The 15656-nt window shown below is 40.3% G+C and overlaps 1 protein-coding gene across 3 annotated transcripts in view; it reads right to left on the reverse strand.

Annotated features, from left to right (window-relative positions):
- ULK2 (unc-51 like autophagy activating kinase 2) overlaps positions 1-15656 on the reverse strand; it is a 67103-nt gene that overhangs the window by 45808 nt on the left and 5639 nt on the right. For all 3 annotated transcript variants that reach the window (XM_079905336.1, XM_079905335.1, XM_079905337.1), the window contains exons 4-9: positions 10246-10278; positions 9914-9950; positions 4504-4677; positions 3572-3645; positions 1699-1800; positions 337-395 (exon numbers count right to left, since the gene is read on the reverse strand). In XM_079905336.1, coding sequence (XP_079761462.1) covers positions 337-395; positions 1699-1800; positions 3572-3645; positions 4504-4677; positions 9914-9950; positions 10246-10278 — 479 coding nt within the window. The remainder of the gene's footprint in view (positions 1-336; positions 396-1698; positions 1801-3571; positions 3646-4503; positions 4678-9913; positions 9951-10245; positions 10279-15656) is intronic.

The raw sequence follows: 15656 nt of genomic DNA on the forward strand, positions 1-15656 counted from the left end.
CTATTTTAGAGCTAGCTATTTTCTAGGGGAAAGCCTAGCTATTTTCTACTTTATGCACATCTATTCTGTTTGCATCTCCCTCTCCTCAAAGAACACATATAACTTCTGTAGGTTTTTCTTTTAAATAAACTTAACATTTTTAAAAAGAAAGAAAATGATACAGCACACAGGCACCTACGATACACTAGTAATTTTCTAATTTCCTGTTAAAATGAGAGCTCTCCTTACTGTTAATTGAAAAAAGATTCAATAACGGAAAAACATAAAACACATAGAATTCAAATAGACAACACTGCACCGACAAATGGTAAAACCCAGTGTAATCAAAACACATACCTAGGCGTTAAGTTTCTGTTTTTCTCATAAAGCATCCGTAGGTCTTGAGGACTATTAGCCTGTTTTAAAAAAAAAAAAAAAAAAAAAGGGGAAGAAAAAGGTTTAATTTCCTAAACAACTAAGGGCAAAAATTCCAAATCATATGATCAAAGCTCACATTCTGCTATAGAACAGAAACTCTGAACCTGAAAGCCATGGAATGCTGAAGGAGCCATAGATGGGCACCAGGAACTTAAAAAACTTCTGAAATTGTACGTGAATTCTGCACATCTGGGCACAATAATGTACCTTTTCTGAGGTCAGATTCTCAGAAAGGCCTGAAAATCACTACTCTGGAGGTTACATGGCCTACCCACAGGTGTATTTTTACTGTGTAAGATCAGGGTGTATTTTACCTCCGAGGGATTCAAGGAAGAGAACTCAGATGACTGCTACTCTTCTGCCATAGTAACAAGCAGCACCCTCATAATAAGCGCTGCTGAATTAGTGAAGCTGTCTCTACGCCCAAACTAGGTTGGGAAATTAAGTGTTCAACCTGGCTGTGTCACCGACTTTTAAAAACCATGTTGGGCAAATAATTTCACTCTGTTCCAGTTTTCAGATTCAAAACTCCTCTTTGTAACTGGGCAGTATGAACTCAAGAGGAATCATTGTGATTATACCCTAGGAGGCCTCTTTTTGACAGGATGTTAAGGGAGAGGAAGACCTACTCAAAGTAACTTCCATAAAGCCTAAATAATTACCTCTCACCCAGCAGTGACAGGAATAGAGAGCTGGGGACAGTTTCCAGTGATCTTCCCAGACCTGCCCTAGCCCTCACGTGGATTCCAAGACCCCAAAACAAGGCTAAGCAGGAAGCGCTGACATCACTGTTCACACCTATTTCCCACCAGGTTGTTAGCTAAGCTGCACCAGCTTTTATGAGCCTGGGGAACCTAAGCGGCCCCAGGCCCAGTCCAACTACTAGGGAAGGCAGATAAAAAAGGAAAAAGCGAAAGACGTTCTGGCTCACTACAGCAGTTTTGCCTGTTAACAAAATCAAAATAAGTCACAGAGGAACCAGAAACACTGCTTTCAAAGTACAGGTGACCCTTGAACACCATGGGTTTGAACTGTGCAGGAACCTTTTTTCGATACATACTACAGTACTACACGATCTGCAGTTGGTTGAACCCACGGATGCAGAATGGCAAGTACAAGGGGCCGACTGTAAAGTTACAGCACATTTTCCACTGCAAGGGGTCAGCACCCCTAACCCCTACATCGTTCAAGGGTCAACTGTATTCCCCATTTTATAAGTCAAAGGCAACTGCAAAATGAGAAGATTCCCAAACTGAGCACATCCAAAAAAAGTCAAGGTACCTGAAAAGGTGGTTTTCCAACAAGGCACTGATATATCACTGTCCCTATGCTCCACAGGTCGGCCTTGGCATCATAATGTTGAGACATAATAACCTCAGGAGCCTGGGGATAAAACAATTCAAGAGACATGCATTAGGTCATTTACATAATTAATATGTATGGATTAATTAGCTGGAAAAGGTCATACTCCTAACAAAACCACAAAAATAAAAACAACACACTGTGATATTGCCCTAATCAAATGATACTGCAACGAATACAGAACCACATTCTTACATTGAGGCTTACTGGTAAATCTCAGAAACAACGGTGCATGAAAAGAAGCAAGTTGCAGAAACAAACATTTCTATATAATATTATGGACACATAAACTACAAAAAGAGTATTAAAATAATAATAAAGAAAAATATACCCCAATTACAGGATAGAGGTTACTTCTGGGGTAGGAGAGTGGGAAATGGAAAAAGGAGGGCTACGGAGGGCACATGAACTGTTTCTGAAATACTTTGTTTCTAAAAAAAAGATCAAAGCAAACATGACAAAATGTTAACTTTGTTAAATACGGATGGTAGGTACACAAGTGTTTGCTATATTATTCCTGTCATTTGAAAACTTTTAAAATAATGGAAAATCTATTATGCAAAATACAATAATGAAAACTATCTTGGGACTTCCCTGGCAGTCCAGTGGTTAACACTCCGCACTTCCAATGCAGGGGGCGTGAGTTCGATCCCTGGTCGGGGAACTAAGATCTCACATGTTGCTCAGAGCAGCCAAAAAAATCAATTTTTTTTTTCTCTGCTGCTTTGTCACAGCTATTTTCCCACCCTCTCATTAGATGTTGCTTTTTAAAAATACCATCCATCAAGGCAAGCATAGCATTAAATAGGAATGTCAAATACACTTAAAAGATAGTGAAATTTTATTTTCCAGGCATAACATTTTTATTTATTGTCCTTAATAAATTTCTTATTGAGCCACCTCCCTTTAATAATCAGCCCAAGCACTGTCTATCCTCAAGGTTATTAGTTCAAGGCTGAACTACCTTCACACTCAAGAAGTGCAAAATGGTATTTAATTATATTAAATTATAACATTTACTAAATAAGCAGTAAGATTATGATCAGGAAAAAGTAAGTCTAATACAAAAAATTTTTTCTGCACTTTGATTACTAGTTCCCTTAGCTCAAAGTGGTTTTACATTAGAAGAAACCCTAATTGAACATAAAACCATTTTAAATTAAAACTGAAATAGGTACATTTATTTACTTCACAGGATTCTGAAGTTCCAGAATTAAGGTACTTCCAGGCTTAACACCTCACATTAGTTCAGAAGTTTCACAGCTTCACCCTATTAGACCTGACAGTAACCACAGGAGAGGATAAAGAGGAAAACTAAGATTTTTTTCAGCTGTTAAGTGTGACACTGATGGAAAACACTTCTACAATATAGGGATACTGTCTAAAGAGACAACATGCAGAAGATGACTATACCCTACAGCTGAAGAGGTACGTGCCCCAAAAGGTTTTTTTTTAAGTATTCCTAAAATTATACATTATGTATAGCATGACCATATTTCATCAACTTTTGTTTTCAATTTAATCTAACAGGAGATTTCTACCATAATAACTAACTAATCATGTTAAAAAATAAATGCCAATGGGCAAAGATGACAGACTTTCACAGTCCGCTATACTAAAGTGAAAGACGTCTGCATTATATCATTATCAGTAATAGAATTAACATTTGTAATATAATAAAAACTCAGACTATATATAAAATCACATCTTACTTGGAAACAAGCATTATACTTAAATTCCAATGCTTATGCTGCTGTGCTGTAAACACACAAGGATGCAAACACTCACTCACCATGTACATTGGAGACCCACACAGCGTTGCAGCCATCATGTTACTATGTAGGTAACGAGCAAAACCAAAATCCGCTATTTCACAAAATAAAAAGGAGAAAATCAAATGATATCTTTGCTCAGTTAACACAGATCATATGATTCTTTAAAGATATAGGAGCGTACAAAAGAACTGTGAGAAATTAAAGCTTACTGAATAAGACTGTCCACCAAAGAAAAAAGAGCTACCTCACTTTCAACAAGTTAAGAAACAGTAGTCATCACCAACTGCACAAGTCACTGCTCTGCCAGTTTTGTAACCAAGAAGGAAGTGCCACACTTCGCAAGAGAAAATGCTAATTATAACACATGATCCATTAATACAGCTCTCATCCAATATCAATACCAGTATAGAACTGGAGCTGTTTTTGTCCTCCTCCAGATACCAGATGTAATCCATAAAATATCAGAGATTTCTTAAAATACTGCTAAATAATCATTTTTCCACCAACGAAGAGAAAAACTTTAAAAAAAATCTAGCATTATAAACTGCTTCAAATAATCCTGAGAGTGCTAAAAAAACTTCCAAGTAAGAAGCCTGAACTAAATGATCTCTCAGGTCCCTCACGTTAAAATCCAACAAGCTGTAAAGAATCAGGGTTATTAATTTGCTGCCAGCAACCATGATACATTAGCTTCCCTGTGATAAGGAGAAGCAGGATTTCCTGCTGGGAGTCGTACTCAGAGCTCCTAGCATGGGGTCTTTGGCCCCGTCTAGCGCCTGCTGCCAATAATGTAAAGGGTTCCCATATCCAAATGTACCTCACTGAACTCAATAAAAATGTTAAAAGTGCCTCAACAAAGTCCATCATTCTAACAAAGCTGAACTAAAATTATCTAAAAATACCAAGTCCCAAAAACGTTCTTTGCATGAGACAATACTGAGCCAGGTACCTATTTTGATGCGAATACCACTGACAGTGGCCTTCCTACGGTTGGCATAGGACAGCAGGATGTTCTGGGGCTTGAGATCCCTGTGGATGATCCCCTTGGTGTGCAGGATCCGCATGGCGGCTGCAATCTGATGCAGAAAGACTCTGATGGTGTCTTCACTGAGAGTGCCTTTAGCTGGGAGAAAAGGCGCTCCATCAACATTCAAGCATCATCTGCATATTCTGAGGAGAACACTGAGGGAGTACGGAACTGGGATTCGCATTTTCTCAGTTTTTACTTTAACAATTTAAGTCTGTGAAGAGAGAGCGGATATCTCAAAATTTTTAATCAATCTGTTGTACAGAGAACTGATTTACACTTGCACCTTTCATGTTCACTGGTGTTCCTCTTTGGCTTTCCTCTCGCATTTTTACTGGGAAGAATGAGCATAACAAGAGGTGCTCAACAAATGTGAGTCTCCTCCACAAGTCAAAAATAAGGCCCCTTCATGTCAAATACCTGGAATAAATGTCCACATTTAATTCCAACCATTACCTGAGCACGAATTAAAAACAGGTGAACTGCTTGGATGGCGAGACTTGGGCATCCCTTCCACGTGGGCCTGCCGGGGTTGGTGGCCCTACACCTGTCTCCTCCCATCTCCCTGTTGCCAACACACCGCCTCACTGCAGCATCTCTCCTAACTAAAGACACCCGTAAGAAGCCATGTCTTCTGTACTACGAAGAGGTGGTAGGAATGATCTGAGGGTAGTCACTGTTCAGCAAACAGCAGTGTTTCTACGCGCACACTGGAGCACGTAACAGAACAGAGCTTGGTTTGGAGTCAGGTTGCCTTTGTTCAAATCCCAGCTCCTCCACTTACTCTGTGACCCTGGAAGATGACCCCTCTGTGCCCACCCTCATCTATAAAAAGCTGAAAACAGACTAACCACACGGGGCTGTTGTAACAATCAAGCAAGACAGCATATTTAATAATAGAGACTTTAGAAAAAGGTCTGGCATGTAAGTACTCAAATGTGGGCAGTACACAAATATATACTTCAAGACAGTGGTTCTAAAAGTCATTCCTTGAATCTACATTAGGGATTTAATATCCATGGCCCCATTTTAAAGCCTTTGTGAACATACTTCTGCCCATACAACTCTAGAATATGTTCTTTATAACCTTTCCATATGCACTTAAGATTAAGAAAGAAATAACATTAACACTCAGAACAAGTGAAATATTACTTTAAAAATCATTTTAGGGGCTTCCCTGGTGGCACAGTGGTTGAGAATCTGCCTGCCAATGCAGGGGACACAGGTTCAAGCCCTGATCTGGGAAGATCCCACATGCCTCGGAGCAACTAGGCCTGTGAGCCACAACTACTGAGCCTGCGCGTCTGGAGCTTGTGCTCCTCAACAAGAGAGGCCGCGACAGTGAGAGGCCCGCGCACCGCGATGAAGAGTGGCCCCCGCTCACCGCAACTAGAGAAAGCCCACGCACAGAAACAAAGACCCAACACGGCCAAAAATAAATTAATTAATTAAATTTTTTTAAAAAATCATTTTAATGACACATTAAGTGACAGTTCATGTCCTTAACATCTTCAAATAAACTAAATCCCCATGGTTTAAAAATTACCAAATTGGCCTTCCCTGGTGGTGCAGTGGTTAAGAATCCACCTGCCAATGCAGGGGACACGGGTTCGAGCCCTGGTCCAGAAAGATCCCACACGCCATGGAGCAACTAAGCCCGTGCGCCACAACTACTGTGCCTGTGCTCCACAACTACTGTGCCTGTGCTCTAGAGCCCATGAGCCACAACTACCGAGCCCACACACCTAGAGCCCGTGCTCCCAACAAGAGAAGCCACAGCAATGAGAAGCCTGTGCACCGCAACAAAGAGTAGCCCCCGCTCGCCGCAACTAGAGAAAGCCCGCGCGCAACAATGAATAAAAGACTCAACACAGCCAAAAATAAATAAATAAATGTACTTTAAAAAAAAATTATCTAATACTTTTTTCTGTGAGGGTCGTTCTTAACCTATCCACTTTTTAAAATTCTTTGGAGTTCTTTTCCTGATGCTATTAAAAAATAAAAATCCAAATACGCTAAAACATATGAAAAGTGAAATCTTCCCTAATCCCATCCTGGAGATGAATGAACACTGTTTACCTCTGGAGTATATTCTTCCAGATCTACTTTCCTGCAGGTGGCAACACATAAATGACTGCACATTAGTGGGAGCATCAAATCAACAACTAGAGCTTTATTTTTGTAATGTCTTACTTAAGTTACACTGAAACAGTTAAAGTGGACGGTAGAGCTTCCCTGGTGGCGCAGTGGTTAAGAATCCATCTGCCAATGCAGGGGACACGGGTTCGAGCCCTGATCTGGGAAGATCTCACATGCCGCGGAGCAACTAAACCCGTGCGCCACAACTACTGAGCCTGCCTGGTGGAGCCCGTGAGCCACAACTACTGAAGCCCACGCGCCTAGAGCCCATGCTCCCAAAAAGAGAAGCTACCGCAATGAGAAGCCCGCGCACCACAACGAAGAGTAGCCCCCGCTCGCCGCAACTAGAGAGCGCCCGTGCACAGCAACGAAGACCCAACACAGCCAAGAATACATAAATTAATTAAATGTATTATAAATAAATAAAATTTTTAAAATGGATGGTACAGGGCTTCCCTGGTGGTGCAGTGGTTGAGAGTCCGCCTGCCGATGCAGGGGACACGGGTTTGTGCCCCGGTCCGGGAGGATCCCACATGCCTCGGAGCGGCTGGGCCCGTGAGCCATGGCCGCTGAGCCTGCGCGTCCAGAGCCTATGCTCCGCAACAGGAGAGGCCACAACAGTGAGAGGCCCACGTACAGCAGGGGGGGGAAAAAAAAAAAGGATGGTACAGTTTCTTCCATTTCATTCATTTACATTTTCATTCTAGGGCTTAGAAAAATTTTGCTACTTTAAATGACTACGGCTGCTTAGAACCAGTATCACTGCCCCATGACATACTATTGAATAGACTTAGGGTTTATCTGATTCAGAGTCCAAATTCTAACACTGTTCCTGTGGGGAAAAATTAATGAACTAGTTTAGGCTGCTTCTGGGCACCAACGACAGTAAAAAATTCACATATTTCTATGAACACAGGATGCCTACTCTCAACACAATCCCATAAATTGAAATTCTCACGTTAAAAGTTTAACATTTTAAAGGCACAGCTATCATGAAAACTCTCAGATGAATGAACTCTCGAGCAGTTCGCCCTAGCAGGGCAGGCTCAGCTGTGGCTGCCACACTGAAGATATCTGCTAGAATTAAAGTACAACTTACCAAGTACTCTACAATTTGTCTTATTTAAAACTTGCAATTGATAGAATTTGTTTTCTATCTTTCGATAGAAAAGGGACTTTATTTATCAAAGCAAATAAAAGGACTAAATAGCTGTCTTGTGATTTAGCGGCATTAGACCATCCAGACCTCTGGCCGCCAGATCTTCCAGACCAGTGCTCTCCAACAGAAATATAATGTGAGTCACATATGTACCTTCAAGTTTTCTAGTAGCCACATTTTCAAACATGAAAAGAAACTGGTGGACTAACATATATTTAATCTACTACTTCCAAAATATTATCATTTCAACCTATAATCAATATAAAAAACTTAAGATATAATCATTCTTTTTCCCTATGAAGTGTTCAAAATCCAACGTGTGTTCTATATCACAGCACATCTCAATTCAGACTAGCCACATTTCAAGAGCTCAACAGTCCCACGTGGTCCATGGTACCATATTGAAGAGTAGACAATTCTTTAATTCTAGACAATTCCTTAAGGACCAAATTTAGTTTACATGTCTCTTCAACTGGCAGCTAGAGACCAGGGAGAGGTTAAATAATAACCAAAATCGCATAGTGATTAAGTTATATGAACAACAGAACTACTGCAAACCAGCCTGCCTGCCTGACTGCAGCATTCTGGTAAGCTCTTTACTCTTGGGTCTCCTGTTCTAGCACTATTGCTCTGGAATATCCAATGCAGAGCTCAACATCACAGACAAAAGTGCTGTCGAAGCTAACAAATCTGCTACAGCAGCATCAGCACCTATGTCAGTCCAACAGGATTTCTGTGAAAGAAGGAAACTGATATTCCAATGAGGGCTCTAAACGGCTAAGGTGCCCCTCAACCTGACCCCAGGGAAAGGAGCTTTCATCAGGATCACTAAGCAGTCAAGGAGTTCAAGATTCAGAGGCGGACCAGAAGGTAAAGGCAAGGTGTCTTCTAGCTCCAACTCCTCTCCCCCAGCAGTGAAGAAAGTGCCTGTCTCTGCAAGGTATCCACTAGGAAATGACATTTTGAAAAATCTTTTCATCAAACTGAGAATTTCTTAAAAAAGAATCTCAGGGAAATACAAAAACACACATGGACTAAACTCCTGAGTTCAGGATAATGGCTGTCTCTAAGCGGGAGGGACCGGAGTAGGATCATAGAAGGGCCTACAGGAGCTTCAGCTGTATTTAGAAGGAGTAATCCTTGTGTTCTTTACATTATTTCTACATGGCTTTCCAAACCTCAGCAATATATTCTAAAGATTTTTAAAATCTCATTTTCAATTGCACTCCTCGTTTACTTGAACATTTGAAATATGTTGTTTCTCTTCTGTAAGCTGTCCATACCCTTTGTGTGTGTATTTACTGCTGTCTTAGTGTTTTCACAAGCAACTGTCATGGCCTGTCTCTAGGCTGCGTGACGAGCCTCTCCCTTTTTGCCTACTCCCCGTGTATCTTTAAGGGGAGAGAAAGTAGGTGCTGGCCTCACCTAAGGCCGTTTTAAAAAGCACTTTGGAGGGACACAACTTGATTTGAGCACTTACTGTCCTACATGAATACACTTTACATACTAGCAACATCCAGTACTAAAATCTTACCCCTGGGCCACAAAATATCTTACCTCTGGGCCACATAATAATTTCAAGGTTACACTTAATCCCTTATAACATTTTAAAAAATTTACGAGCAACATTCACATTAATAAACACATTCTTGGATACATTCTTCCATTCTGGTTTGCTTTGTTTTGTTTTGTTTTTGTGAAGTAAATGAAATGGACTAAAGGTTCACTGACAGCAGCCCACTAGCATCTTTTGAAGAGAAATTCTGTTGGTTTTTCTCTCTTGGGGAGAGGCCCTACCTCTCAAACTGTCCGAGAGAGGCACACATAAACAAGTACTTATACACAAGCAACGTTTAGGAGCAAAACCACAACAAATGACAGTCAGTCAGCAAAGTGACCACAATTACACATACACAAATATTTACTGAATGTTTCTATACAAGTACAGAAAACAGGGGTAGCATATTTCAGAAGTAAATGAAGACTAAACAGACTACATTACTACACTGAACACTGACAAAATAAAAAAATTACCTTGCAAATAATCTGCCAGGTCTCCACCATTGCAATACTGATATATAAAAGAAAAAGTAATTAAAATAAGACACTGCTTCAAGCTTAATTCAATTCATTATCACTTAACTTTAATTAAAAATACATTTGTATATAATATAAATCAAGTCTCACAAATTATAAGAATTATAGAATCAACATTTAAAAATTTTATATTCCTTATAAAATAGAATCTAAATTACTGAATCAACTTTATTAATCCAAATTTTCAAATAACCTACCATCAATTTTAAAGTACCTATTAATCAAAAGAAATTTGAAATAAATTAAACAGAAACCTGTATACTACCTACCTCCATCACCAGAAAGACAGAGTTGGGTAATTCCTGAAAGTAAACATATTAAATATGGTTTAGATTAGAGAAAAAATTAAGCACAAATTTTAAAAATAATGACAGTTAATAAAAAAAGTACATGTGTCCATTTTAAACAAGAAAAATGAACTCACAAAATCCATTCGTAAGTGAAATTTAAAATCCCCAAAACAATGACATAGCACCTCAGCTTCAATGACACTAATGTAGTCATCAAAAAGTTCAATTCTATTCATGGAAAGAACTAAAGATTCATCTTTTGGAAGAAAGATTCATCTTTTGGTTATGGTTATGGTAAATTTACCGCTTGTGGAAAAAAGGAAGGATTCTCTGGTCCTCAAGGAAGCACTTCCACTTTGAAAAGTTTACGATTTGGAGCAATGACTTGATAAATCCTCCCTAGCAACACTAAATGCACAATCTGAGTTCTGGAATACATGATCCAGGATGCTTAGTTCTTTGTTTTTCTGTATATCTGAAGGCAATCACATTACTTGGGAATTGCTGGCAAAGGGAAGACATTTTATCACATGAGAAATCATGAAACATACCTTTCAACAAAATTTTCTTCTTCTCAAGTATAAAATACAAAAATCTGATCTCAAACCAGTGTTGTTTAATCATGTAGGAGCACCATACCCTAGCTACTGCAGAGGAAAGAGAGCGAGGGACGCCTAAGGGGAGGCTAAGGAGACACAAAGAACTTCTGTTCCTTCAATATGACAAAGACACATTCCCGTCTTGGTTTTCACAATTTTGGGGGTACACATAACCACTTAGTTTCCCCAAACATTCACTCACTCATTCAATAAATAAGGCAGAAATACTTTAACATCTTTGACTTCTCGGGCAGACCTTCCTTTGCCCACCTTTGAGGCAATGAAAATCTCCACAGATTCAATCATTCTCTCCAACACCCTCCTTGCGTAAAGGCCCGTCCTTTACATGAAGCACCAGAGTAACCTGCAGCAGGAGGAGCTGCAAGAGCCCGGAAGAGTCAGCAAAGGAAGGAGAAAAAAAACGTTCATTTTTTAGCAAAACCAATCAAGCCATCTATATACAAATCAAAACTGAAACGGTACTGGAGCCCAGGGAACTAAGAAATGCTTGTAGGGTCAGAAAGGCTGAGAAGTGAGGCCAACATACCGGTGAGCCAGACCACACCAAGGGTTTTCCAAAGCTGAATATATATTTACCCTCCCTTCTAATGTTAAGACATCCACATCCTCAACTACTCCCCAGAACTTCCACCAACAAAACTAAACATAATGATTTCATTTTAACATTTCCCTACTCAAAGTCCTTATTAACTTGATAAAAAAAAAACACCTATTCTCTAAAAAGAAGGGGAAAAAAAGGATATCATTATGAACAACTCAATGCCAGTATGCCAAAATTTGCATGAAACGAATATACTGAAAAACAATTTGAGGGGCCTTCCCTGGTGGTGCAGTGGTTGAGAGTCCGCCTGCCGATGCAGGGGACACGGGTTCGTGCCCCGGTCCGGGAAGATCCCACGTGCTGCAGAGCGGCTGGGCCCATGAGCCATGGCCGCTGAGCCTGCGCGTCCAGAGCCTGTGCTCCGCAGCGGGAGAGGCCACAACAGTGAGAGGCCCGCGTACCGCAAAAAACAAACAAAAAAAACAATTTGAGGAAAAACGCAACTTACTAAAACTGACAAGAAATAGAAAATTTGAAAAGGTATGTATCTGTTAAAGAAACTGAATTATAATTTAAAACCTTTCCACAAAGAAATTCTCCTTAAGTTTCAGTACAGTCCCAATCAAAATCGAAGGAGGTTTTGTGCATGTGTGGAAGTTGACAAGTTGATTCCAAAATGTATGCGGAAATGCAAAAGGCTAAGAATAACTAAATATCATGCAGAAAAAGAAAAATAAAAGTTGGAGAATTTATACTACTAGATATCAAGTATGATACTAGATATCATAAAACTATACTGAAAAAGACAGTGAGGTAAAGGCTAAGGGGACAGAAAAGAGTCTAGAAACAGGCCCCCACATGTGAGCTCGCAATGCAGAGATGACAGTACAGAAGGGAAGGATGTCGGTTCAGCAACAGATCAACTGGCTCCCCTTTGTAAAAGTAAATGAATTGTGACCCCTACCTCACGCCACATACAAACTCATTTCCAGGTAGATTATAGAGCTAAATGTGCCAGATAAAACAATAAAGACTCTGGGGAAAAACAAAGAATATCCTCATGACCCTAGGGTGGGCAAAGTTTTCTTAAATATGATACAAAAGCACTAAATACAAAAGGAAGAAACAATACACTGGACTACATTAAAATTAAGAATTTCTACTCACCAAAACAAACGGTTAAGATAGCAAAAAGGCAAGTCAGAGTGGGTAAGTCATTCACAACACCCATATCTGTCAAACGACTCATATCCACAATATATAAAGAACTCTAACAAATTAATAACAAAAAGACAACCCAATAGAAAAACAAGCTTCTACAGTAATTTCAAAAAGATATTTAAATGACTAATAAACTTACAAAAGGTACTCAAATCAGGAATCATCAGGAAAACGCCAATCACAATCATAATAAGACACCTCATCACCTGAATGGCTAACACTGCTGAGTGCTGGCAAGGATGTGGCGTGACAAACTGACGAAATGTGGTGGGAGTGTAAGCCAATACGCTGGCAGTATAAGCTAGGCCTATGCATAGCCTATGATCCAGAAATTCCTCTTCTATAATGAAGCCTCCGTAAAAACCCAAAAGGACAGGCTTCCAAGAGCTTCCAGGATGGTGAACATGATGAAATCTGGTGAGAGTGGCCCACTCAGGGTGGATACCTTGCCCTAAGCATCTCTTCCATCTGGCTGTTCCTGTGTTACATTCTTTTATAATAAACCAGTAATCTGGTAAGTTTTCTCTGAGCTTTGTGAGCCACTCTAGCAAATTAATGGAACCCAAGGAAGGGGCAGGGAGCAGACCAGAGGGCTGGGTAAACCACTTCAGCACAAAGGACAAAGAGCTGCCAACTCTGATTCCCTCTTCCTCACCTCCTACAGTATCCAAGTCCTATCAACCCGGCCTCCTAGACGTTCCATCAGTCTGTCCAGGCCTCCCCATTTCCACCGGTGCCTTCACCCACCCAAACCCCTGCAGCATGGTGGCCCCATATCCACCCGTGCCCACTCTCCAGTGTTCAGTGAGTAGCCAGTGTTCTACACACTTTAAGAAACTCGTATGCCTATTAATTTATAATGGAGAATATGTCTTTCTCTAACCATAATGATTAGGTCTAATACTCTCTCTATATATACTCCCTAACTGGCATAAAAATACCTGGAATGCTAATTCATAATCAGAAGACTGCCCAAGGATTACAGAAAGAAAGAAAGCAAAAGTAGGTCTTCCCCTTTCCCCAAAAGAAGAAAATTGCTTTTTTTCTTGATTCTAAAAAAAAGTATGTGCTTATTGCAAAAACTTAAGATACATAAAATCTGAAGGAAGAAAGTTAAAAAATCACCTTAATCTCACCATCTGAAAGAAGCGCTATTAATATCTCAGTGGTCTTGCTTTCATGCATCTATAATACTTGTACACATATTCACACCCAAAGGAAGCATGTACATGCTAGGTTTTTTAAATTTTAATATCCTTCCATATCTTTCTTTTACTCATACAATCATAAGTTAAACATACACATACTTTACTTTGAAAAAATGGGATATCATATATAGATGTCTGAACCTTGCTTTCCTCACTCAGTAATACACCAAAGAAATCCCTCCAGGTCAACTACATACAGACAACCCTTTTTCATAAGTGTGTTATATGTCATAGTGTGACTATATCACCATTTATTAAGCTATTCCCTTGCTAAGGAACATCACTTGTTTCTAGTTTGGGCCATTATAAGCAAAGCTATATTGGTTCTTGGACATACATCCTAATTCTCAAGCTTTTATGGCTCTGGGACAGATGCCCAGGAATCTGGGTTGCTTAATAAAAGGGTGTGTATTTCTAATGATGACAGATATTTCTCCTCATTGAAAGATTTTTTAACTACCTATTATATACAAGACACTATTCCAGGTCCTGAGGATACAGCAGAAAGCCAACAGAGTTAAATGCCCTGTTCTCCCCAGTCTTCAATTCTAAGAAGGGAGGGTCAGGCGCAAGACAACAAACGGAAGAAATACATATGCAGAGCTCGTTAGAGGTGATAGGTGCTTGGGAGGAGGGGAGACCGCGCTGGGGAGGGACTGCAGTTTTATTTAGGTGGCTAAAGAAAGCGTCCCTGAAAGCACAGCGCTTGAAGAAGGACCTAAAGGAGGCTGGGGCGTGCCTGTGCAGGCTACAGACACGGAGACCGTCCTGTGCATACAGTCTCCCTGTAGGGGACACGGCGCTCCAGGAACCACAAGGAAGCCCGAGTGGACGGAACACAAGCAGCGAAGCACAGACCAGGGGAGCCAGAGCCAGGGGCAACGGGGTTGGGCTTTCACTCACAGGAATGGGGTCCGCACAGAGGAGGGACACGCCCTACCTGCACTACGGGGGGAGGGCTCTGACCGCAGTGTCGGGACTATTCTTCAGGGCATGGGGGCAAGGTGTCGCCAGACAGCATCCCCAAAACATTCTAGCGGTTCACATTTGTGCCAGTGACACAGGAGAATAGCTTACACCTCCCCCCAATCCCACCAGTAAGAATTACTGCACTTTTTAATTTTGCCCACCGGAAGGCTGAGAAGTGACATCTGTTACCTTAATTTACATTTCCCTACTTGTTCATGAATATCATGTATTTCTTAGCCATTTTTATTTCTCTTATAAGAAACAACAATTTGTATCCTTTGCTCACTTCCTCTTTGGGTTGTCTTTTCCTTAATTTGCGAGGTTTAGGCATTTTAGGTGTCAGCCCGTCACCTTTCAGGTTATACAAATTTTCTCAAACTGCCATTCGTCAACTCCATGTTTTTGCATTTTACTGTGGTATAGATTTAAGTGTACAAAGACTTGTGACACATGTATACACCCACATAACTACGCTTCCAGTCAAAATACAGAACATTTCCATCAGCCTAGAAAGTTCCCACATACCCCTTTTCTGTCCGTCCCTGATACCAAGTAGCAACCTCTGATCTGCTTTCCCCAATTTCTATCACCCTAGCTGAGTCCCGTCTCCTCTTGAAACTCACAAAAACAGAATCACACAATAGCTGTATATAGCTGGCTTCTTTTTCTCAACATAACGTTTGAGATTCATATGTTATGGCAACTATCAAGTTTGTTCCTTTTTATGGCTGTCAATTTGTTCACAATATTATTTGCTATGAAATAATTTTTTTTAAATTTTGTATGTCCCTACCACTTTTATGGCTTCTGAGTTTATCTTGATATAAAATA

This window comes from Stenella coeruleoalba, assembly GCF_951394435.1.
Source record: "Stenella coeruleoalba genome assembly, chromosome: 19".
In the NCBI taxonomy this organism is placed as follows: Eukaryota; Metazoa; Chordata; class Mammalia; order Artiodactyla; family Delphinidae; genus Stenella; species Stenella coeruleoalba.